Raw genomic sequence first — 25,768 nt, 5'->3', positions numbered from 1 at the left:
GTCCAGTAACTTGTAAATGTTCTGTGTAATTATAAAGTCAGCTGAGTGATTTTGACAACACAGCAGCTGGCCTAAGGGTCACTTTCCATACCTAGCACCAGTGGTGGCTTGTAGCTAAAATTAGTGGAGGTGCTGCTTCAAAAAATTTTTAGCCATTGTTTTAATATTGTGTAAAATAAAATAACTAAAAAAAATATGAATTAAATAAAATACGTGTATCTGGAAGCATGATAATCATCTAATTCTACACTTTATCACATTCAAGAATATGGTATGTACAGGACATGGTTTTTAAAAGCACAACACATGTCGCTGAGTCAAAGGGAAACACTGCCTTACACTTGCACAACAGGGTCGGCACTGCGTCAGCGACAGTGCTCTCTCTACCTAGTGTGCAGCGTTTTATCTTGGACATGTGCGCATGCACACAACAGCCAAACACCGAATCGCTGGAACTGTGAAGCGCACAGTTCCATACAAGGATTTTTGTAATTTTTTCATGTACTAGGGGATGGCTACTGACATTAAGCTTAGGATTATATAATGTACAAGTATGAAGAAAGAATTAAAGACAGAAAGACTAATTATATTGTATGTTATTGATTATGTCAAGTGAAAATAGGGGGTGCTGCAGTTCTGCAGTGCCTATACACGAGCCGCCACTGCCTAGCACAATGGGGTATGTGTAGTGTGGGTTAGTAATGCTAATTGAGTAGAAACCTATCAAAATTACAAAGGGTAGATGACAAGACTGAAATGTTTCTCATTATCTTTCCTCATACATTTGTTCATCACTGAGCCAGAATTGAACACACAAATGTTATTTTCTGGGAGCTACAATTTCAACAGCTACTCATCCTCAAAGTAAAAACTTTCGTCTATCTTTTACAAAGACAGTGTAAAGCCTGGCTTTCATTTTGATCAGCATCACTGATTTCTAGCCCTTGGGCTTTATCATATCTGCTCTGCTGTGTGGAAGAGGATGCTTGTGTACAGTTCAGGACAATAATTAACCCTTTGAGGGTTTTCGTCGTACTAGTACGTCTTACGCGTAGGGGTTTTTGACGTACTAGTACTCATAAATTCTAGCGACCTCAAATCTAGTGGGAGAAAGCTGGTAGGCCTTCATATGAAAGAATGGGTCTATGTGGTCAGTGTGCACAGTCTAAAAAAAATCCTGCAGCACACGGTGCATAATGAGAAAAAAAAAACTTTTTCCATTTTTTTTAATAAATCAGCGACTTTGCAGTGTATTTTCGTATAGTATTTATTGTTGTATTCTAGTTTTCTTGGTCTCATTTTATAGAATGGAAGACATATTACTGAAATTGAGATGATTTTGACTGGTTTTACAATGAAAGGTGCCTTGAAATTGAGCTCAAAGTAGCAGAAATGTTCGATTTTTACCAAACTTCAAAAGTAAACAAATCGTGCCAAGCTTGCAATACACGTCAACTGGTGAGTCTAATATTCTTTCACAAGTGCACCAATAATATTTATACCATTTTTTACACTAATGCAGTAGTCTGCATAACAGTAAATCTTATATTTTTTGTGAGAATAAAAATTCAAAGTGGAAAGCAAAAGAATATAAGAGGGGCCTTGAGACGTGACTAATGACTAGAGGAAATGTCATTTTAGTGCCAGGAATGTCTTTCTTGTTTATTCTGGACCCTATTCCGAAATTGGCATCTTTTGAAATTTGTGTGAAATTGGCAAAATTGCTAAATTCTGACCACTGTACTGGATAGTTGAATTTATAAATGGGTGGTTTCTTGCACCCATTCGATAGAAAAAATGGAGTTCTAGCGAAATATTCATGTTTTTTGTCGACTAGTACAGTGAAATTGGCCGAAAATGGGGCTCAAAGTGGGCAAAATCGCCGATCCGTAAACATCGCCGAGACCGCTAACTTTGCGAGAGCATAATTCCGTAAGTTTTCTATCAAATTTCAAACTTTTGGTGTCGTTATGATCGGGAAAAGATTCTCTATCTTTTCATAAGAGAAAATAATTTTTTTTTTTTTTTAAATTTGGCCGACCCTGAGAACGAGTTTCGGAGAGGGCCTGTCGACCCTCAAAGGGTTAAAGGAAATGTTTTGCCAGGAGTGTCTTCATCAGTTCTGAGGACTGATGGAGACACTTGGGGTGAAATGTTTCCTTTAATAGTGTCCTAAACTGTAATGTTTTCCACAGTTTGTTGGTATTACCTAGCATTTACAACTATGTTGTGTATTGAGTTTGCCTCCACCAGTGCTTCATTCAAGTCATTCTACATTTCATCCACCCTAAGACCCAAGAAATACTTACTTTTGATGGCTGTGAGCCTCCCTCTACTGTGTACATAATGGGCAGCAGAGCTCTTACCTACTTCTCAACAGTGCCGTCAGTGCTGCTGGCATTCCAGCCACCTCATTAAACATAATCAGTCATGCATAGATTACCCTACCTGTGCCTTCCCTACTCATGATGGTAAACTTTGCAAACTCTCTGCTCCATTTCTGAATTGTGTTGCAGAGAGGAAGAGCACGTACAATCAGGCCATGAACTATCTTCACGGAATTGGTCTTCTTCCCAGGATTTCATGTGTTTGTATGACTTCTTGACTTCCGTCTGAAGTGCATATTGCTTCTTTATCTTTTGTACTTAACAGTTTTGAAGCCCCTCTTCACAACACCTTACTTGGTATCTGATTCTACTCAGTCTGCACAATCTGTTTGTGCTCCTCAGGTGATAACAGTGTAGGATCCTGCAGGGCAAACTTCTACTCATCTCTGCTTCCCAAGATTCTCCTCTCATGTTCTCACTTTCTTAGTTCATGCATTCTATACATTGCACGTCTGCCACCCCAGAAGTTTCTGCGACTCGTCCTCCCTCACTTCCCAGTGAATACCTGGCTCCTCCACAGCCTTCTGTGATGAATGTGTTAAAGGTACAATCTCTCTACAGTCTCCTGTTGCTTCATAATACAATCAACCCATTCTTTTATAGACAGAAGTACTGTAATAACAGTCTACATTAATGATACCTACTGCTCTATAGGTTTTGACTTTTCCCCTTGACTTTGATTATTGTCCATGTAATCATTAACATGATAAAGAGCTTAAGTACTCACCTTTGCCCGACATGACCATTAACTTCACATTCTCAAGCCTGTTATAACAATCTACCCCATTTCTTCACATTCTCAAGCCTGTTATAACAGTCTGTCCCACTTCTTCAGCCTTCTCACAGCCTGTTAATTCTAATTTGTAGTTAATATGCTATAAGCCTCTTGTGACCTCTTATTGACTACCAGCAGAGTCTGACTTCACTGTGCATTCACCCATGTAACTTGTACTCATTTTTTTTATGTTTAGGCTATGTTTATTCTATAGTGGAATATTAAAGGATACAGGGAAGACTGAAGTGACCTCCAGGTGTCAGTGTCTCAGTTTTTTCCTGTGTGCATTTATCTTCAAGAAGCTGAACTACTCCAGTTTAATGGCTTTCATATCTCTGACTAAAATATTTTACAGACTTTTTTCATACCCTGATGTTACTTGTAATGAAAATGCACATCAAGTGTGCACTGATGTTCCCAGTATCTGACTGTTTTATTATTATAATAATAATAATAATTAATAATAATAATAATAATAATAATAATATTTTGGAATTTTATCATTCTTGAGCACCTTTTCTTTCGAGATATTCACAAATGACAAATACAACAACTTTGATAAAAAAGAACGCAAAATTTTATGTTGAGGAGTGACAGTAGAATCACAAGGATCATAAATTTTAGAAAAAAGTTGAGCTTTCAGCTAAGACTTAAAACGATGAACATGTTTTTTGACTATCAAACCACAGTACGGAAGAGAGTAGAACTCATGGCAATTGAGTCGTAAGACTACAGGCCAGCTTTATATGTTAATAAATAAAGATTAAATTCAGTTGTTGCCTTGATAAGGAGCCAGTTCAGGTGATACAAGTAAGGACTAGTGGGAACTCCAGGTGTTAACAAAAATACCAATCTGCCTGCACAATTCAGTACAGACTGGTGTCTTATAAGCAAGTAATAGGCAAAGTGACAAGCAAACCATTGGAAAAATCAATTTGAGAGGAAATAAATCCATGAGTAAGAGCCAAAATAAATAATGGATCATGATCCTCATTAACTGTATAGGGATTACGAATATGAAGACTGGAAGATTTAACTACCTGGTCAGTGCTGTATGATCCTTTCTGGTGTAGTACTTAATTTCATTATATTATTTAAGAAAAAAGATAGATTTTATTTCTTTGCAAAGTTTACAATGTGTAATTACAATTTTGATTTGTTAAGTACAAAGAAAGCCACTATCATGCTGGAGCATTTTGAGCAGAATAAACCTAATGTTTACAGACTATTTAATGCTAGACATACAAAGAGTAGTAAATTTTATTTATACATCATTTTTCTTATTACAGAATTCATTACCTTTGTAACTTGTGAGCTCATTACCTTTGTACCTAGTTCAGCTATCAAAACTTTGGGGGCCCAGTCCCTGGACCCATTACGTACCTCTGTAATCTGTAAATACCTTTGTAACTTGTCATGATTGTGACCAGACTTACCTGGAGTTCATTACCTTTGTAAATTGTGAGTTCATTACCTTTGTAAATTGTGAGTTCATTACCTCTGTAACTTGCTCAGCTATCAAAACTTTGGAGTCCAGTCCCTGGACCAATTATGTACCTCTGTAATCTTTTGACTACCGCCCACAGGATGGGTATGGGGTGCATAATAAACATATTAAACTAACTAACTAACAGAGGTAGCTAGTGGTTTACAGTAATTGAATTTATAGTTGAGATGTATATAAAAAGTTACAGTATTACAATTTAGCACAGTTTACAGTAATGAGATTGAAACAATTTTAAGTTTGAAATAATGCTTAAATAAATGAACAATGGTAAATTATTTGGGAATTTTTGAGTTGCTGGTAGGTGATAATGTATAGTGACAATGAAGCATCCAGGTAAACAACCAGATCCTCTACTGATCTCACAGCTTGCAAACTAACACTGTCTCACTCAAAACTATCCTCAGATTTCAGCTGATAATCAAAATCTCTCTTATCCTTATTTAGTTTAAATTTTCTACTTGTTATCCAAGTCAGAACTTCCAAAAAGAGGAAACCTAAAGAGAATTTTGCTTCTTCCACATTGGGACCCATGTATTGTCAGCATAAAAATGATTATCAACCGTAGCTTGATCGCTAGCACACTTAGCTCATGTACTGAGGTCCAGAGTTTGAATCTTCTCTGGTACGGCTGGAAAACATTAGGGACGGTTTCCATAAGACACTTGACATCCATGTTCACCCATCAGTATAAAATGGGTACAGTACCTGGGTGTTAGTCGACTGGTGTGGGTCGCATCCTGGGACAAAACTGACCTAATTTACCCAAAATGCTCTGCATAACAAGGGGCTTTCTATATAGTAGTATGTCACTGATGTCAGCTAGGCCTGTATACCATGTACATGTACTTGTAGTAAATGAAGATATTATTATTATTATTATTATTATTATTATTATTATTATTATTATTATTATTATTATTTTGGCTTTCAGCAATAAGACTAAACTATTAACAAACAATAAATAATACCAGTCCAAGAACTGAGTCCTAAGGAATGTCATAGGGAAAGGAGACAGATATGACTGAACCTGAAGGATGCAATTTCAAAAGTGACAAAATACTATCCCTAAGACCTCTACTGAAAAGATAGCTTAACAGTAAATCATGGTAAGTGGTATCAAATGCAGCTGAGATCTCCAGCAAAATTAGCAGTGATCCATTTCCCAAAGTATTCAGTACCAGGTCATTATAAACCTAGCATACAGCCGTCTCGGTTGAATGAAATGGTCTAATCGCAGACTGAACCTGCTTGAATGGAATTCATGTCCAAACTAATATTTTTTCTGTTTTCTGATCAAAATACAGAAGGCCAAGGTGAGCTGAAAAGCAGAATCAAAGTAGACAGAGCAGCTTGAGATGAGCTTCAAAGGAAGTCAGTCAAATGAGTGAACAGGATCCCCTGATCATGACAAGATTCAGTTTTTTACCTGTAGTATTTCACCCTACCAGCCAGTAAACTGTTAACTACTCTGTGGGCTTCTACATAATCAGACTGTAATCCAGGAGTATGCACGCCATTCATACTCTGCACTTCTACAAGACTTATGTAGCTGGATAACAGGTAAATTGTATCGAGTGGAAAAATCATGAATCAAGAACCTTATAGCAATCAAAGGACACAACTTACTAGTAACAGCCTCAAACACTGCATTGTGAATATTTGCAATGGGCCAGCCAACAGTGCAGATGTATTCTCCTTATTCAAAGCACTTGTCACTATCACACTAAACTGATCCATATCAAGATTTTTGTAACTTTAAAAAAATTATATGTGCTCACAAGGAAGTGGCACCGTAATACTGTACCAAGATTGTAGGCAGTGACACTGATCAGAGGCAGTAATATCAAGGGCATTATGTTGACATCTTTGATGATCAAAGATTTGGCTGTAGATAAAACAAAGTCCAATATATGGCCACCAATTTGAAATCCCTCTCCATTATATTGCTGCTTGCATTTATATAGAGAAGTGATGCATTTTCTGATCTTTGTACCTTTCTCCTCCTTGCTTCTTATCTTGAGAAACCCTGTCATCCCTGGTTTCATCCCTACCTGACCCAATACTTGTAGGAGACTCTAAGTGCCAACACTGCATATTCTGGAAAGGGGGCCTTTCTGAGCTTGTTTGAGTTTTTTTTTTTTTTTTAATCTTCCTCCAACTTTTCATTTTTATTGTTCTTGTAACTGAAGAAGGCTTAACCCTTACACTGTCCCGACCCCTGAAATTAATATTACTCTCAGTGTCCACTTTAACCCTTTGAGGGCCGACAGGCCCTCTCCGAGAATAGTTCTCAGGGTTGGCCAAATTTAAAAAAAAAAGAAATATTTTTTTCTTATGAAAAGATAGAGAATCTTTTCCCGATCATAATGGCACCAAAAGTATGAAATTTGATGGAAAACTTACGGAATTATGCTCTTGCGAGTTACCGGTCTCGGCGATGTTTACGCATTGGCAATTTTGCCCATTTTCGGCCAATTCCAGTGTACTAGTCAACAAAAAATAATAAATATTTCGCTAGAGCTCCATTTTTTCTATCGAATGAGTGCAAGAAACCACCCATTTACCAATTTCAACTATCCAGTACAGTGGTCAGAATTTAGCAATTTTGCCAATTTCACACAAATTTCAAAAGATGCCAATTTCCGAATAGGGTCCAGAATAAACAAGAAAGACATTACTGGCACTAAAATGACATTTCCTCTGTTCATTAGTCACGTCTCAAGGCCCCTCTTACATTCTTTTGCTTTCCACTTTGAATTTTTATTCTCACAAAAAATAGAAGATTTACTGTTATGCAGACTACTTCATTAGTATAAAAAATGGTATAAATAATATTGGCGCACTTGCGAAAGAATATTAGACTCACCAGTTGACGTGTATTGGATGCTTGGCATGATTTGTTTACTTTTGAACTTTGGTAAAAATCGAACATTTCTGCTACTTTGAGCTCAATTTCAAGGTACTTTTCATTGTAAAGCCAGTCAAAATTATCTCAATTTCTGTAATATGTCTTCCATTCCATAAAATGAGACCAAAAAAACTAAAATACAACAATAAATACCATATGAAAATACAGTGCAAAGTCGCTGTTTTATTCCAAAAAAACGGTCAAAGTTTTTTTTTTCTCATTATGCACTGTGTGCTGCAGGATTTTTTTTTTTATACTGCGCACACTGACCACATAGACCCATTCTTTCATATGTAGGCCTACCAGCTTTCTCCCATTAGATTTGAGGGCGCTAGAATTTAGGCGTACTAGTACGTGAAAAACCCTGGGTCGTAAGCCGTACTAGTGTGGCTGAAACCCTCAAAGGGTTAAAAAAAAAAAAAATTCTCCTGAAATAGAAGAAAATATTTTTTTGAAGGTAACAAAACCAAAAGCACAAAATTTGATGGAAAATTTACGGAATTACGCAGCCGAAAATTAAGAGGTCTCGGTGCAATTTATGGACCTTTTTTCATAGCCAATGTGAGTAATATACCATAAGACCTCATTTTGTCTGCATGATGATTCATCAGTAAATAACTTTATTTCAGCAATAAGCGACAGTGACTGACACAAAATTTACTGACAATTGGGAAACAGATGAATGCATCAATATTTTTCTGCAAAAAAAAACAAAAAACAAAGCCTCTACAATATACATTGTCCAACTAAAACTAAGTAGATCACATCAGACTAAGTAGCCAATGGCTAACAAATAGCATCTGCAAATTCATTGATAAAATGGCATGATTATGAAAAACAGTTTAGATTGGGATTAAGTTCTAATTTTTTTTTTTCTGCCTAGAAAAATTTACTCTTAAAATGTTAAGATTTATTTATTCTTTTGCTCACACTTGACTTTTTCTTTTTTACCGAGTCTCTAACAGTTTGTGGGTCCACCGACTGACAAATTTTCTGAATTTTGTTATAAGGTTGCCTGAGGTGTGCAAGAACAAGACTGTACTGTAACTGTTGCATCATTATAGCCTTTCCTTCACTGTATGAGAATGACCTTCGTGAAGCTCAGCTACTATCACCACTGGTTGCTTATACTTTGGCATTGTTGCTGCTGTGTACTATTAATTAATACCTCATCATTTTAGACTTTGTCTTCTCATTTGCTCTTTGTATAATTCAGTTTTGGCATCAGTTATGTTGTTATAGCCCTGTTTGTACTAGATCAGTATGTACTCTTCTTTAGCTTTGTACTAGTACTCTTGTGTAGCAGTCACTTGTGAGTACTTTTTGTTCTCTTGTACTGTTGCTTCATGTTTTTAATGAGTCCATTATCATTTTAATATCTTTTCATTTTTGTCTGTTTATTCAATTTTTTAAATTTCCTCATTTTTATTAATTACCTATACAGTGGACCCCCGGTTAACGAACTTTTTTCATTCCAGTAGTATGTTCAGGTGCCAGTACTGACCGAATTTTTTCCCATAAGGAATATTGTGAAGTAGATTAGTCCATTTCAGACCTCCAAACATACACGTACAAACGCACTTACATAAATACACTTACATAATTGGTCGCATTTGGAGGTGATCGTTAAGCGGGGGTCCACTGTATTAAATCATTATTTTTGTTTTTATTATATTATATTTGTCCTGTATGTGTTGAATCATTACTTTTGTTTTTATTAAGTTATTTTTGTTCTGTGTGTTGAATCATTACATTTTTTGTAATTTTTGTCTTCTGTGTATTTCCATATTTTGTAAAAAAAAAAAATCCTGTAATTAATAGTCATAAATAATTTATTTTACTATATTATATTTTATATACACCAATTATTGACTTTGTTGTATTTTTGTATGCTTTTGCATTCCATTTACAGTATAGTTTTATTCTCTGTATTTCTTTTAATTTCAAACTTTAAATACCCTTTATTTTTTGTCTCTGCATACAAACAATGACCCAAAAGAAAATGGTAAGTAGAGGATTGTACAGTAAACACTGCTAAAAGTGACCTTAACCCTTAAACTATCTAAACATAGATCTACGTTCACGTGCCCGACCTATATTTTCTCCATTTGAAAGCATGTACAAGAAAACGTAGATCTACGTTCGGAGCGCTACGCACGTGAATGTAGATCTAAGTTTAGACAGTTAAAGGGTTAAATAAAGTAATTGTTTAAATGTCTTCACTCTGTAACATAGCCCATTAATCATACACAGCAGTGATAGCATAGGATTCCGTGAACCACTTAGCACAGGCAGAACCCACTCATACAACAGGTTTGGTTCCAGGGTACTGCTGTAAAGCAAAAATCGATGTAAAGTGAAACATAATTTTTTTCACTTTTAAATGCATATAAAAGCCTGATAACATATTTACACTATCATATATTAAGTCAGCAATAGAGCAAGGTCTAAATAATGCATATATAGTATACATATTACTTACCTTAAAATATTTTCATTTTAAGCTTATAGTGAGTGCAAATATATTTATTGTAGGAAGTCTGAATAAATGAAGAATGGGTATATTGAAACCCACTGCATTAGTTGAAACACTGTAAAGCGAAGTCTTGTAAGCAAGGTCCTCTCATACTCTTGTTTAAGGCAACACACTATACCTTCATTCAAATTCCTAGACCTACTATATAGAAATGTTATTCATACATACTACTGTTCACTTCACATATTCAAAATATTACATTGTAAAACTGATCTTAGACATACACTGAAAAATTGTAACGTAACACACAAGCACCACACCAGAAAGAAATGAATTTTTGATCTCTCTCATGTTTGATTGAACAGTGAGAGAAATTTTATACAGATTAAAAGTCCCAAGATGTTGTATAACTTAACATTTAGATTGTGTTTAATGTACCTTCTGTGTCAGTAGACCAGACTGTCTGATGTACCCTCAACTTCTCAATCAGTAGACCAGACTGTCTGATGTTCCTTCTATGTCAGTAGACCAGACTGTGTTTGATGTGTGCCGTACATTAACTTTTTGTGCCTTCAAATTTGCCATGAGCAGGTATTTTAGGCCTCGGCTTAACTGGCTTGCCTACCACCATCTAACACCTGTGAATACCACCATCTAACACCTGTGAATACCACCATCTAACACCTGTGAATACCACCATCTAACACCTGTGAATACCACCATCTAACACCTGTGAATACCACCATCTAACACCTGTGAATACCACCATCTAACACCTGTGAATACCACCATCTAACACCTGTGAATACCACCATCTAACACCTGTGAATACCACCATCTAACCTGTGAATACTACCATCCAACACCTGTGAATACCACCATCTAACACTAATGAAAAAAATCTAGGACTAGGCTGGTCCACACTGCATCATGGGGAATATTGTATCAGTGATACATGACCTCTCTTGCCACCACCAGCTTCCCTACAGTACAATACAATACAATTTTTATTTCCTTGCAATGGTTACAATGTGTGATTTTACATTTTATAGTGTTGTTATGCACAAAGACAGCCACTGACATGCCTGAACATCTTGGGTAGACTAATACAGTGGACCCCTGGTTTACGATCAGCTCCCAATGCGATCAATTATGTAAGTGTATTTATGTAAGTGCGTTTGTATGTGTATGTTTGGGGGTCTGAAATGGACTAATCTAATTCACAATATTCCTTATGGGAACAAATTCGGTCAGTACTAGCACCTGAACATACTTCTGGAATGAAATAATATTGTAAACCGGGGGTCCACTGTACTAATGCTTACACACTACTTAACCCTTTCAGGGTCCATCCCGTAGATCTACGGCTTTACGTTCAGGGTAAAAACCGTAGATCTATGTCATGAGCTCAGCTCACTCTGATAAACTGTGAGTGGTACATTTGGGCGTAGATATGAGAGAATACATCTATGTGGCATGTGTGCACCACATAAAACAAATCCTGCAGCGCACTGTGTATAATGAGAGAAAAATACTGAAATCATGATTTTTCGATTAAAACAGCGACTTTGCAGTGTTTTTTCGTATGTTTTTTATAGATGTATTTGCGATTTCTTGGTCTCATTTAATAGAATGGAAGACATATTACAGAAATAGAGATGATTTTGATTGGTTTTAACACTGGAAATGGCTTGAAACTGAGCTCAAAGTAGCGGAAATGTTAAATTTTTGCCGATATTCAAGAGTAAACAAACGACCTCACACGTCTAATACACGCCAGCTGGTGGGTCTAATATACATTCACAAATATGGTGATGATGATAACAGTAAGTCTTCTATTTTTTGGTGTGAATAAAAATTCATTATGTGAATAAAAATAAAAATGGAATTTATTTGTAAAGCCTCAAAATGTAACTAATGAACAGAAAAAATGTTAGTTTAGTTCCAGGAATACCTACATTGTTTATTCTGGACCCTATTTTGAAATTGGAATATTTTGAACTATTGTTAAATTGGCCAAATTAACAATTTTCGATCACTTTATATTGTAGTTGAAACAGTTGACTTGGCGATTTCTTGTGCTCAATCGATAGAATAGAAGTAATACTAGTGAAATAGCTAAGAATTTGGTTGACTGGAATAATATAATTGGCCTAAAATGGGAGTCAAAGTCGGCAAAATTGCCGATTCGTCAATATCGCTGACACATCAAAATTTGCGAGAGCATAATTTTGTCAATTTTCCATCAAATTTCGTACTTTTTGTTTTATTACCTTCACAAAAAGAATCTCTACCATTTCATAAGAAAAAATAACAATTTTTTTTTTTTTAAATTCTTGGACACTGGGGCACCACTTCAGATTTGGGCCTTGGACCCTGAAAGGGTTAAAACTAGACACAGGTTATAGAGTGGTAAATTTTAATTATTATTTTACCTTATTACTAAGTGAGATAGGAAAATATTTTATAAGGTTTATAGTAGTGAGGTAGTGCAAAACAAATTACAGTATAACAATTAGTACAGCAAACAAGGTGTGGAGTTGGTCGGAAGATGTATTATTTGTTCCAAATTTATTACAGTTTAATAATAATGATGGAATTCAATCTAAAAGCCCACTGTTTAGATTATTTTTCCAGGATAATCCAATAAAGTTAGTGTGACTTATTTCCATGTTTTGAGGATGATTATACCATAAAAGGGGGTGGAACTGGCACATAATGGAGTTCAACCACCTACTGTCCATGTTCACCTTGCAGTAAGTAGGTACCTTGGTGTTAGTTGAATGGTGTGGGTTACATCCTGGGGAAACAAGATTGAATGACCACAATGGAAATAAGACAGACAATCCTCGATGATACACTGACTTTATTGGGTTGTCCTGGGTGGCTAACCCTCCTGGTTAACCCTTTCAGGGTCGAGAGGCCCTCTCCTAAACTTGTTCTCAGGGTTGAAAATTTTTCTGAAAAAAAAATTTATTCTTATGAAAAGATAGAGAATCTTTTCCCGATCATAATGACACCAAAAGTATGAAATTTGATGGAAAACTTATGGAATTATGCTCTCGTGAAGTTAGCTTTCTCGATGTTTATGCATCGGCGATTTCGCCCACTTTGAGCCCTATTTTCGGCCAATTCCAGTGTACTAGTCAACAAAAATCATAACTATTTTGCTAGGACTCCACTTTTTCTATCGAATGAGTACAAGAAACCACCCATTTACTGATTTCAACTATCTGATAAAGTGGTCTGAAATAAGCAATTTTGCAAATTTCAAAAGATGCAAATTTCCAAATAGGGTCCAGAATAAAAAAGACAGACATTCCTGGCACTAAAATAATATTTCTTCTGTTCATTAGTCACATCCCCAGGCCCCTCTTACATTTCCTTTGCTTTCCACTTTGAATTTTTATTCTCACAAAAAATAGAAGATTTACTGTTATGCAGACTGTTGCATTAGTGTAGAAATAGTATAAACAATATCAGTGCACATGTGAAAGAATATTAGACTCACCAGTTGATCTGTATTGGATGCGTGGCATGATTTGTTTACTTTTGAACTCTGGCAAAAATCGAACATTTCTGCTACTTTGAGCTCAATTTCAAGGTACCTTTCATTGTGAAACCAATCAAAATCAACTCAATTTTTATAATATGACTTACATTCTATAAAATGAGACCAGGAAAACTAGAATACAACCATAAATACCATAGGAAAATACAGCGCAAAGTCGCTGTTTTAAACCAAGAGTACGGTCAAAGTTTTTTTTCTTTCATTATGCACTGTGTGCTGCAGTATTTTTTTTATACTGTACACACTGACCACATAGACCCATTCTTTCATATGTAGGCCTACCGGCTTTCGCTAGAATTTAGGCGTACTAGTACGTCAATAACCCTGGTGCGTAAGCCGTACTAGTATGTCGGAAACCCTGAAAGGGTTAAAAATTCAAACAAGACTTATCATGTTGCCCTGTCTATCAGCAGGTATGCAAGATGCACCAACCCAACACGTTTGCTTTAGTTGACGTCCTCACTGAGAGTTCCACCTCTGATGCAGAGTGACTGACCGTGATTTCCATTTTCCTCTTGCATACCCCTACCCCATATTCCCAGCCTTTGCACATCCCTATTTCTGAATATCCCTCCCTGCAGTGCTGTAATAGGAATAATTCAGGAGTATAAATTTTGCAAGATTTCAAGCATGTCTTGCTACTTCTACTTACACTTAGGTCACACTACACATGCATGTACAAGCATATATACGTATATGCACTCCTCTGGGTTTTCTTCTATTTTTGTACTAGTTCTTCCTCTTAACTCCATGGGGAAGTGGAACAGAATTCTTCCTCCGTACGCCATGCATGTCGTAAGAGGCGACTAAAATCCCAGGGTAAGGGGCTAGTAACCCCTTCTCCTGTATAAATGTACATTACTAAAATTAAAGAGAAACTTGTTTTTCTTTTTGGGCTACCTTGCCTCGGTGGGATACAGCCGGTTTGTTGAAAGAAGAAGAGTATATATTTGAAACATTTCTTATACAGTAGACTGTTATATTACACAGATTTATTTGTCATGTTTTGGTTATTGCACTGTTGAAAAATGCGGCACAATTTTATACAACACTTTTTAAAATTAACAAGGTTCCGTTCGTGGGCTCGGAAAAAATTTCCCCAGCTCAAGCTACCACCTTGTTGTGGGTCAGACCATTGTGTCAGCAGCGGGAAGACCTACTGCCATCCCCTGCCACACCTGACACTCCCACCCCCCATCCCAGCCTTCATCCATACGTGTCCAGTATGATTGCCTCCTAGGAGCTAGCTGTGTTTGTGAATTCTGTTTTGATCTTTTAATTGCCATATCTTGTACTGTATATGCCAAGCAATCATGGCACCCAGTAGGCATACGAGTGCTGCTGAAAGTGGCAAGAAAAGGTATAAGTGCTTAAGTCATATAGTTAACAAAGAAAATAGAGATATTAGACAAGAGATAGCATGTGGCCTTAATGAAGCATCATTTTGTACAGTTAAAAAAGAGTGAGGTAAATACAGTATATGAGTGTGTGTGATGAATGACTGACTGACTGACTGACTGACTTCACAGACTTACTGACAGACTTACTGACAGACTTACTGACAGACTTACTGACTGACTTGACTGACTGGCTTAAAGTTAGACTTTTTCACTGAAGACCCTAACAAATGTAGAGGCAGTGCTCTGAAATGGTGTCTAGAGCCGCTGATACCTTACCATTAGCTGTATAATGTACTGCAGGGTAAAATAGCTCAGAAATCCATTACAGAATTTATGCACACTCCTGTACAACCATCAGTTTTAGTATCAGAGCCTCTGTCATCCACCTCAGCCCAGTAGGACCACAGTACAATTCTCCACACTCTTCACAATCATCGACCAACTCCAGCACCCACAATTTAAGGTAAGAAATACTATTATTTCTGTTGCATTTATAGTCTTAAGCAGTAAAAACTAACGTAATACATCACGACAGTGAACTACAATGTACATATTCACTTTTATTTCTGTAAGATCTGGAGGTTTAACCCCTTGACTGTCACAACCCCAAATCCTGAGGTGTCTCCTGGTGTCACAAAATTTCTGGAAAAAAAAAAAAGATTTTTATGAAAAGGTAGAGAATCTTTTCCCAATTGTAATGACACCAAAAGAACGAAATTTGATGGAAAACTGACAGAATTACGCTCTTGCGAAGTTAGCGACCTCACCTTTGAGCCCTATTTTCGACTAATTCCATTGTTCCAGTCGACCAAACTCATAGCTATTTCTTTAGAACTCCATTTTTTCTATTGATTGAGTACAAGAAACTGCCCATTTACAGATTTCAACTACCCAATAACGGGGTCAGAAATTTGCAATTTGGCCAATTTCACGAGAATTAAAAAATATGACAATTTCAAAATAGGGTCCAGAATGAACAATGTAGACATTCCTGGCTCTAAAATAACATTTTCTTTGTTCATCAGTCACGTCTCCAGGCCCCTCTGATATTACTCTTGCTTTCTATTTTGAATTTTTATTCAAACAAAAAATAGAAGATTTACTGTCATGCAGACTACTGCAATATTGTAATGATTGTATAAATAATGTCAACCCATTCATGACTACATATTAGAATGGCTACTTGGACATTTATTGGAAAATGACATCATTTGTTTACTTTTGAACATCGGCAAAAATCAAACATTTCCCTTACTTTGATCTCCATTCCAAGGTTCTTTTCATAGTAAAACCAATCAAAATCACCTCTATTTCTATAATATGTTTTCCATTCTATCAAATGAGACCAAGAAAACGAGAATACAACCATAAATACTATACGAAAATAGACCACAAATTCTGCATTTTAATTAAAAAAAAACGTTCGGAGCTTTTTTTTCTCATTATGCACTGCATGCTGCAGGATTTTTTTATATGGTGCACACTAACCACACAGACCCATTCTCTCACATGTGGGCCTACCAGCTTTCTCCTGCCTGATTTGAAGCCGCTAGAATTTATGAGTAGTATATATACGTTAAACACGGTGGCTAGTAAGACATATATATACAACCGAAACAGTCAAAGGGTTAATAATGTACTAACTACTATATAAAACAATGTATAAAATTATACAGCACAGGGAAACTGTAAAAGTGAATACTAATTGAAAATTTAAATGAAATACTGTACAGTAAATGAAAATTTAACTGCCTATTACCTGTCAGAGAAAAGCTAATAGTATACTGGAAGCAGTAGGTGGAGGAGAGGACGGGGTATGTTACTGCTTGGAAGGACAGTCACCTAATAATAATATGTCAGGCAGTTCTCCTTCTGGTGTTGTTTCTCTTCTTTGTCTCTTTTCACTACTAACAGCCTATTCTGGCTCACTGGTTCTTTGTTTCACTAAAATCCTGTCCAGTGAGGCTTGTTTCAGGTTCCATTTTAACATTTGTCTGAATTAAACATTACATTGTCATTGTACATGTTTGTCTGGATGGTATTTTTCAGCAAACTTCTGCACTTCATTTAGCACACATTTCCTTGACAAGTGCAATGAGCATATTATCCCTTCCCTCTTTCTCTGATGACAGCTCTTCCGTTGCTCTTCTGTTGCTGCTCCCTCTGAACGTCTCCACGTTCTTCTTTGGTGAGTTCAGTAGTGTGCTCCTCCATCAACTCCTCCACATCATCTTCAATCATCTCTAGGCCCAAGGTCTTCCCCAGGGACACAATATCCTCTACTGGCTCAGGCTCATCTTCAAAGCTTTCAGAATCCCTGGTCGCCACAAAGTCAGGACACAATTTCTTCCATGTTGACTGCATGGTCCTGGAAGACACATCCCTCCAGGCTTTGTCTATAAGCCTCAAGCAGGTGAGGATACTGAAATGGTCCTTCCAGAACTCCCTGAGGGTTAAATTTGTTTCTGAAGTGACTTTAAAACCCCTTTCAAAAAGTGCTTTAGTGTCGAGTTTCTTGCTGGTCCATAGACTGGATGAGAGGAGTGATGTTAGGAGGCAAGAACTTCACAGTTATAAAACTGAACTCCTCCAGAAACTCAATTTGCAAGCTCGGAGGGTGAGCAGGAGCATTATCCATAAGTGAAAGGGCCCTAAGTGGCACTTGTTTTTTTAATTAGGTAGTTTTTGACAGTGGGAGCAAAAACCTCCTGAACCCACTCAATAAAAAATTGTCTTGTTACCCAAGCAAATTGGCAAAAGCCAGTTTGCTCTTCATAATGTTGTTGTTCTTAAAAACTTGTGGATTTCTATGAATGCTAAACAATTAACCCTTTCAGGGTCCAAGGACAAAATCGGAAGGGGTGCCTCAGTGTCCAAGAAATTTTGAAAAAAAAAAAAAAAAAATTCTTACAGAATTAAAGTGTACGCATATTTTTGTGAAGGTAATAAAAAAAAAAATTCTGATCAGTACTTACCGAGATACAGTGGCGAGAAGTTGACCCAAAATGACCGGGTGGTGGCAACATCGACGATTTCCACATACGCGCATTACTTTATTTTACGTTTTTTTATAGTTTTTTCTTTTCTTTTCTAATTTTTTTCTTTTCCTACTAACATTTGGGGCCTGAGAGACCAATACTGTATATAATGTATATATATAAACTCTATTGAGCACAATAACCGCACTAAAGTTATTATCACAATATTGTTTACCGCTTTTGTTTATAATAAACATGCACAAATCTTGTATAATACTAATGTTCTATCATATATTTACATATGTACAATCATTGGACATGCTTTTAGAACTGCTGCAGCTTGTGGAACTCCTTGAAACAAGGCACCATACACAGAGGTACCTTACATTCCTCGCACATAAACCGAGTGTCTTTGCGTCTTTGCCAATCTGCTTATCACATTTGTCAACCAAGCGCATGTTTTGTGTATAATCAATCACTGTCACTGGTTTTTGAATATGTTCATTAGTCATTCTATTAACTTTGCCACTGTCTTGCATTTCGTTACGGTGAATGGTTGTCAACAATGTGACATCTCGTTTGTCATGCCACCATAATGCCATGATGTCATTGTGCACAGACAACACATCTCTTCTGAGCAAATTTCTTCTTAGTTGCAGGAAGCTGTATTATGAAGTGATCACCTTCCCTCCTCAAACACTTGGGTATATCCTGAGGAGTTTGAGGACGGTTTTGTATAGCAGGTGTTGTTACCTGGTATTTCATTATGAGTTGTCTGACAACAGACAAACAAAATTCACCATACGGTGGTCTGTTGCCAGTCTTCACTTGGTACATATTATATGCAATGAGCATTGAAATGTCCATGAGATGAAAGAAAAGTTTCATATACCACTTGTAACTCTTACGAACACAATCAACAAAGCCAATCTGCATATCACATTTGCCAACCAAGCGTATATTTTGTGTATAATCAGTCACTGTAACTGGTTTTCGGATATGTTCATTAGTCATTCTATCAACTTTGCCACTGTCTTGCATTTCGTTACGGTGAATGGTTGTCAACAATGTGACATCTTGTTTGTCATGCCACTGTAATGCCATGATGTCATTGGCAGTGAACACCTGCACCTCATTACCACGAGTGCCTGTGTTGAACCTGGGCATATGTTTACGATTAGAATGCACTGTGCCACACACATCTGTCTTGTTCACTCACAAGAAATCACTGAGTAAAGGGCTTGTGTACCAGTTATCGGTATATAATGTATGCCCCTTACCAAGATAAGGTGCCATCATGCTTCTCACTATGTCACCTGAGATACCCAATAACATCCTGGTATCTTTCAATGTTTTGCTTCCCGTGTATACAACAATATCCAATACCAGGCCACTGTCACAGTCACAGAGTACAAACGGTTTTATACCAAAGCGTTTCCTCTTGCTCGGTATATACTATTTGAATGACAGTCTACCTTTGAACAAAAAGATTTGTCAAGTACAAGATTCTTGAATGGATAAAAGTACATGTAACTTTTGTTTGAGATACATAAAAACATTTCTAATCTTGTATAATCTGTCGCTTCTGTCAGAGAAGTGCAACATACGTAACAGTAAGATAAACCTGTTCACTGGGATGATTTCACTGAAGGCCGGGGTAGAAATCAGCCAATCTGTGGACCAGTATGCTTTTATATTATGGTTATAGACATGAGGCATAAGCATTATTGTTGCAAAAAGCAAATACATTTCTGCAACATTTGTCTCTTTCCACCGGTGTAGTCTTGACTGTGGTGATATCATCGTATTTGCCATGGTGTGCTCAAAATACTTGTTACTTTCCCTGACAATAGTTTCCATCAAGGGCTGGTCAAAGAATAGTTCAAAGAATTCCAGTTCATTGGCAGTGGTCCCAAGGAGACAAGTAGGTAGAATTCCACTTTGAGAGTCATCAAACTGGTGGGGCTTGGGAACAAAATTGGGATTTTGCTGCCAATCCTAGATAAGGTTTGCTGGTGGATACTGGACATCATATGCTTGTTGTGCTGGTAGTTGTGGTTGTGGTGGGCTGGTGGCTGACGCTCCACTTTGTCCTTGAACTGAGGAGTCAGCAGCATAGGTCCCCGCCTGGGCTGGTGAGTCAGGCATGGCCATGGCACTACCATCACCACTACCACCACCTACTGATGCCTGTGGTCTATCCATGGCAAGTGTAGCCACATCATCCTCACTTTCACTGTCTATTCCTGGTGTAGGGCCATGGGATGTACTCCGGGATGTACTCCGGGATGTACTCCGGGATGTACTCTGGGATGTACTCCGTCCCCTGGGCACTGCATAGAGAACACTATCCGAGTGCATGCGGCAGCGAATATACCGACACATCACTGGTGAATATGTTTCCTCACTATCACTACTCGAATGATCGTCAAGAACAATAAAATCACAATCCACGTCACTATCATCATCATTACTGAAGTCAGAGGCCTGGCCACGCGATGAGGTACAACTGACCGTGACTGAGGAGTGCCCACACCAGAGGTAGAAGGTTGAGGATCATCAGGGTTTTCTGCACTATTATTGATATCCTGGTCATTCCTTTCGGTCACTAACTGATCAAAGCCAAAGGATTTGTCTTCATTTCCACTTCCATCAGAGTCAGAACTATCAGATAGGAAGAGGAGAGTCCCAATTTTCCTTGGAGTGAGAGCTGCCTTGCGATGAGGCATGGTGAACAAAGGTAACTGAGCCAGCGTTCCCACAATGCTATGCGGGTACCTAGAATTTTTGTTTACAGCACGCACACACACCATGCAGACCCGTTCTCTCACATGTAGGCCTACCAGCCTTTTCACTCTAAATTTGACGCCGCTAGAATTTTGGCATAGATCTACGGTTTGGACCCTGAACATAAAGCCGTAGATCTACGGCACGGACCCTGAAAGGGTTAAGGGCTTTAGTTTCAGATCCTCACTTGGCTTGTGTCCTGGCATTGACTTTTCCTCTTCAGCTATGTAGGTTCTCTTGGGCATTTTCTTCCAGAAGAGGCCTGTCTCATCACAAATAAACACTTGTTGGGAGAGAAATCTCTCAGCATCTACGTACTCTTTGAATTCAGTAACATAGTTTTCAACAGTCACTTTGTCAACACTGGCAGCCTCCCCATGCCTAGCCACTTCTTTTCTTAAAATTATCAAACCAACCCCTACTAGCCTTGAAGGACTGTTTTTTTATTATTATTCGCCGGTATTCTCCCGGCCCGGGTCTTTTCCAAGTAGTGGTGACCCGGCCTTGGCTCCCTATCTGGGGAGCATCTCGAGACCTAAGTCTTCCATGGGAGGAGGTACAAGTGCCCCCCTCATCTTTGGGACCAAGTGTCCCCAGGCCTAGCCACAGTCCCCGCCCTCACGAGGCTCGTAGGGAGAAGCTAGGCCTGTATTTCAGCACTTGTTCCTTTTTTTTTTTTTTTTTTCTTCAGGGGGTCATTATGCAACTGTCTTGCTTTTTCACAAATAATGGCCTCTGAAACACTGTCACCATGTAACTGTTTTTCATTTATCCAAATCAACAAGAGTGTTTCAACCTCTTCAATATTTGTGTTCTTTGCCTTTATATCACTTTTGTGCCTTTTGCAGGGTCAGCTGTTTTAATTTTTTCCCTTTGGCCCAGTATTATGCTAATGGTAAAGTTTGATTTACCAAAACGTTTTGCTATGTCAACCACATGGAACCTGTCTTCATACTTTTTAAACTCTAAAATGCTTTTTACAACTTATGTTTTAACTTTCATCTCTTAATCCTTCTTTGGACTCATGATGGTTTATCTCACAAAAAAAAATTGCACCAAAACCACAAAATAACAAGAAAAGATCACAAAATGCACAACAAGAGTTTAACTGAGACCCATGCTGTGGACTCTGTCTGGTGATCATGTGATCTGAGCATTGAACAATCTCTCTTTGTTACTGAACTCTTACTGTTCAGCATTCTCCAATATGCTAATCACAATTGTTAACTGCTAGTGAATACTTTGAGAATTTGATCTTAATTACATTTTTTAATTTCCCTTGAAAACCATATACGGTGGAACCTCTACTTACGAGTTTAATCCGTTCCATGACCTTGCTCGCAACTGGATTTGCTCATTTGCAGAGTCAATTTTTCTCATTTAAATTAACTGAAATGGAATTAATTCGTTCCAGTGGAATTCCAGGCACGAGAAAATACTTTAATAATTTCCCTAATATCATCTCTACAGCTTATTTATCTATCATAATTCATGTAAAATGACATAATAAACAATATTAATAACATAGAAACATGATATATACACTAGAATGAATAAAATACATGTCATTAAGTATGTGGCTAGTGGTGGTGACAGCAGCCATTGTTGTTGGGGTTTATAGGCCCACCACAGCGGCCATTCCTGCTCCTGACTACATGTGTAGAGAAGCTAGGATAACCCAAAAAAGTCAGACAGAGTGACTTATAAGTGCTACACTCTTAATGCTTAACTTAATTGCTACACTCTTAATGCTACACTCTTAATGCTACACTCTTAATGCTACACTTTGCCACTGCTGCTTTATGTTGTCTGCCACTGCTACCTCATGTTGTCTGCCACTGCTGCTTCATGTTGTCTGCTACTGCTACTTCATGTTGTCTGCCACTGCTGCTTCATGTTGTCTGTCACTGCTGCTTCATGTTGTCTGTCACTGCTGCTTCATGTTGTCTGCCACTGCTACCTCATGTTGTCTGCCACTGCTGCTTCATGTTGTCTGCCACTGCTGCTTCATGTTGTCTGCCACTGATGCTTCATGTTGTCTGCCACTGCTACCTCATGATGTCTACCACTGATGTCACCAAAGAATCAAACATTTCTGCTATTTTGAGCTCAATTTCAAGGTACTTTTCATCGTGAAACCAATTAAAACCATATTTATTTTTGTAGTATATCTTCCATTCTATCACATGAGACCAAATAAAACAAGAATACAACCATAAAAACCATACGAAAATATACCGCTAAGGGGAGGCTAATGGCTGAGATGTGAACTCTGTTATTTATGGTTCGATTTCTTTCATTTTTGGTGTACATTAAGAAGCATCTTTTCATCATACATTGCCCAAGTTTCAATAAGATAGTCCAACAAACAACTGAAATCCAATTCCCTAGATCAAGAGCAAGAGCCCCCCTCACCAGTGTCAATTAACCTCCCTTGAGGCCTGCTCGCATCTGGAAATTTTGCTCGCATCTGGAAGCAAAAAATAGACCAAGCAGCTGCTCATATCTGGAAAAACTCGCACGTGGATGCACTCGTAAGTAGAGGTTCCACTGTATTAGATCCACAGGCATAGATTCATAATTATATAGATTTAAATTTACTTAGTCTAGTCTAACTTTGTATGCAATGTTTACATACTCTAGGCCTTCAGTTTATTGTACCTCTATTGTAAAATGAATTGAAATACCTTATTATATTATTATTGTCATTATTAGGGATCATTGTGTGTGAGAGAGAGAGAGAAACACAGATAGAACAGTCAGTAGTTACAGCACAGTTGTATCCTGCTGCATGACCAGTCAACAGTGTTGATACTGTGTAGGAATACACTCACTGTGGAAGCCAGCATGTAGAAGCACTTAGTACAGGTCCCACTCACTGTAGAAGCCAGTATGTAGAAGCACTTAGTACAGGACCCACTCACTGTGGAAGCCAGTATGTAAAAGTACTTAGTACAGGACCCACTCACTATGGAAGCCATTATGTAGAAGTACTTAGTACAGGACCCACTCACTGTGGAAGCCAGTATAGAGAAGCACTTAGTACAGGACCCACTCACTGTGAAAGCCAGTACATAGAAGCACTTAGTATAGGACAGCCCCGTTTGTGCGGCTGTTAGGTTCCAATCCTGTGGGGTTAGTGAAAATTACTGGTGGGTGGAAAAGAGTAGTTTTTCATTATTGAATGTATCTAAAATGCTTGTTAGCATGTTTACACTATCATATATTAACCACTCAATACAGTTAGGCATTAAAAACAGTTAGAAAAGTAAAATAAATGTACAGTACATAAAGCACTTAACTTATGGTGCTGGTCACCCTTCCTTTACACATCTGTTGTGCAAAAACAACAAAAAAAGTAGTAAAAGCAGAGAACATAATGAACAATGAAAATGTGGAACACCGAAAATAGAGTGCCAGATATGAAGTGCTCTTCTGTATGCAGTCAGCAGTGGTGAAGAGATAGCCATCTCTCATTTTACAAATGTTCACTTAATGGACTTTCAATAAATGACCTCCCATAACAATACCCAAGTCTTTTTAACCCTTTGAGGGTCGACAGGCCCTCTCCGAGACTCGTTCTCAGGGTCGGCCAAATTTAAAAAAAACAAAAAAAATAATTTTCTCTTATGAAAAGATAAGAGAATCTTTTCCCGATCATAATGACACCAAAAGTTTGAAATTTGATGGAAAACTTACAGAATTATGCTCTTGCGAAGTTAGTGGTCTCAGCGATGTTTAAGCATAGGCGATTTTGCCCACTTTGAGCCCCATTTTTGGCCAATTCCACTGTACTAGTCGACAAAAAACATGAATATTTCGCTAGAACTCCATTTTTTCTATCGAATGAGTGCAAGAAACCACCCATTTATCAATTTCAACTATCCAGTACAGTGGTCAGAATTTAGCAATTTTGCCAATTTCACACAAATTTCAAAAGATACCAATTTCCGAATAGGGTCCAGAATAAACAAGAAAGACATTCCTGGCACTAAAATGACATTTCCTCTGTTCATTAGTCACGTCTCAAGGCCCCTCTTATATTCTTTTGCTTTCCACTTTGAATTTTTATTCTCACAAAAAATAGAAGAGTTACTATTATGCAGACTACTGCATTAGTGTAAAAAATGATATAAATAATATTGGCGCACTTCCAAAAGAATATTAGACTCACCAGTTGACGTGTATTGGAACCTTGGCGTGATTTGTTTACTTTTGAACTTTGGTAAAAATCGAACATTTCTGTAATATGTCTTTCATTCTATAAAATGAGACCAAGAAAACTAGAATACAACAATAAATACCATACGAAAATACAGTGCAAAGTCGCTGTTTTATTCCAAAAAAACGGTCACAGTTTTTTTTTTCTCATTATGCACTGTGTGCTGCAGGATTTTTTTTATACTGTGCACACTGACCACATAAACCCATTCTTTCATATGTAGGCCTACCAGCTTTCTCCCACTAGATTTGAGGGCGCTAGAATTTAGGCGTACTAGTACGTCAAAAACCCTGGGTCGTAAGCCGTACTAGTACGGCTGAAACCCTCAAAGGGTTAATGACCAAATTATTTGCTGGATGCAAATTTTCCTCCTCAAACAAACCAGCAGTCAACCCACCAGAAGATTCTGATAGAGTGACATGTTACCAGTCCATTCATTGAGGTTGCATGTTGTCCACAGCTGGGCAGCTACTCCAGGGGTCAGCCCATTCATTGAGTGTTGCTTATTGCCCACAGCTGGGCAGCTGCTCCAGGGGTCAGTCCATTCATTGAGTGTTGCTTGTTGTCCACAGCTGGGCAGCTGCTCCTGCCTACTGAACTATCAGGTAAGGAGAAATGAAAATTGTCATTTTCTAGTTTGCTTCAGATTTGTATAATTTTTTGTATTTTATAATCTTGGCAGTATGGATCATTTTAGAAAGTTAGTAAAAACACATGAGATAGTAACATTGCCATATCAACAAACATATAACTTAAG

The 25,768-nt window shown here is 37.6% G+C and overlaps 1 protein-coding gene across 5 annotated transcripts in view; it reads left to right on the top strand.

The window, feature by feature from the left end:
• LOC128700471 (uncharacterized) overlaps nt 1-25,768 on the top strand; it is a 42,060-nt gene that overhangs the window by 7,998 nt on the left and 8,294 nt on the right. For 4 of the 5 annotated variants that reach the window (XM_070098993.1, XM_070098992.1, XM_070098995.1 and 1 more), the window contains exons 2-3: nt 15,353-15,487; nt 25,472-25,616. In XM_070098993.1, the coding sequence (XP_069955094.1) occupies nt 15,353-15,487; nt 25,472-25,616 (280 nt within the window). Of the gene's footprint in view, nt 1-5,973; nt 6,230-15,352; nt 25,617-25,768 lie in introns of all 5 variants that reach the window. The other variant, XR_011393841.1, reaches the window with a different exon arrangement.

Source organism: Cherax quadricarinatus, chromosome 65 (genome assembly GCF_038502225.1).
Source record: "Cherax quadricarinatus isolate ZL_2023a chromosome 65, ASM3850222v1, whole genome shotgun sequence".
Lineage (NCBI taxonomy): Eukaryota > Metazoa > Arthropoda > Malacostraca > Decapoda > Parastacidae > Cherax > Cherax quadricarinatus.
The sequence above is the reverse complement of the archived record's forward strand: the minus strand, read 5'-3'. Positions and strand labels throughout refer to the sequence as shown.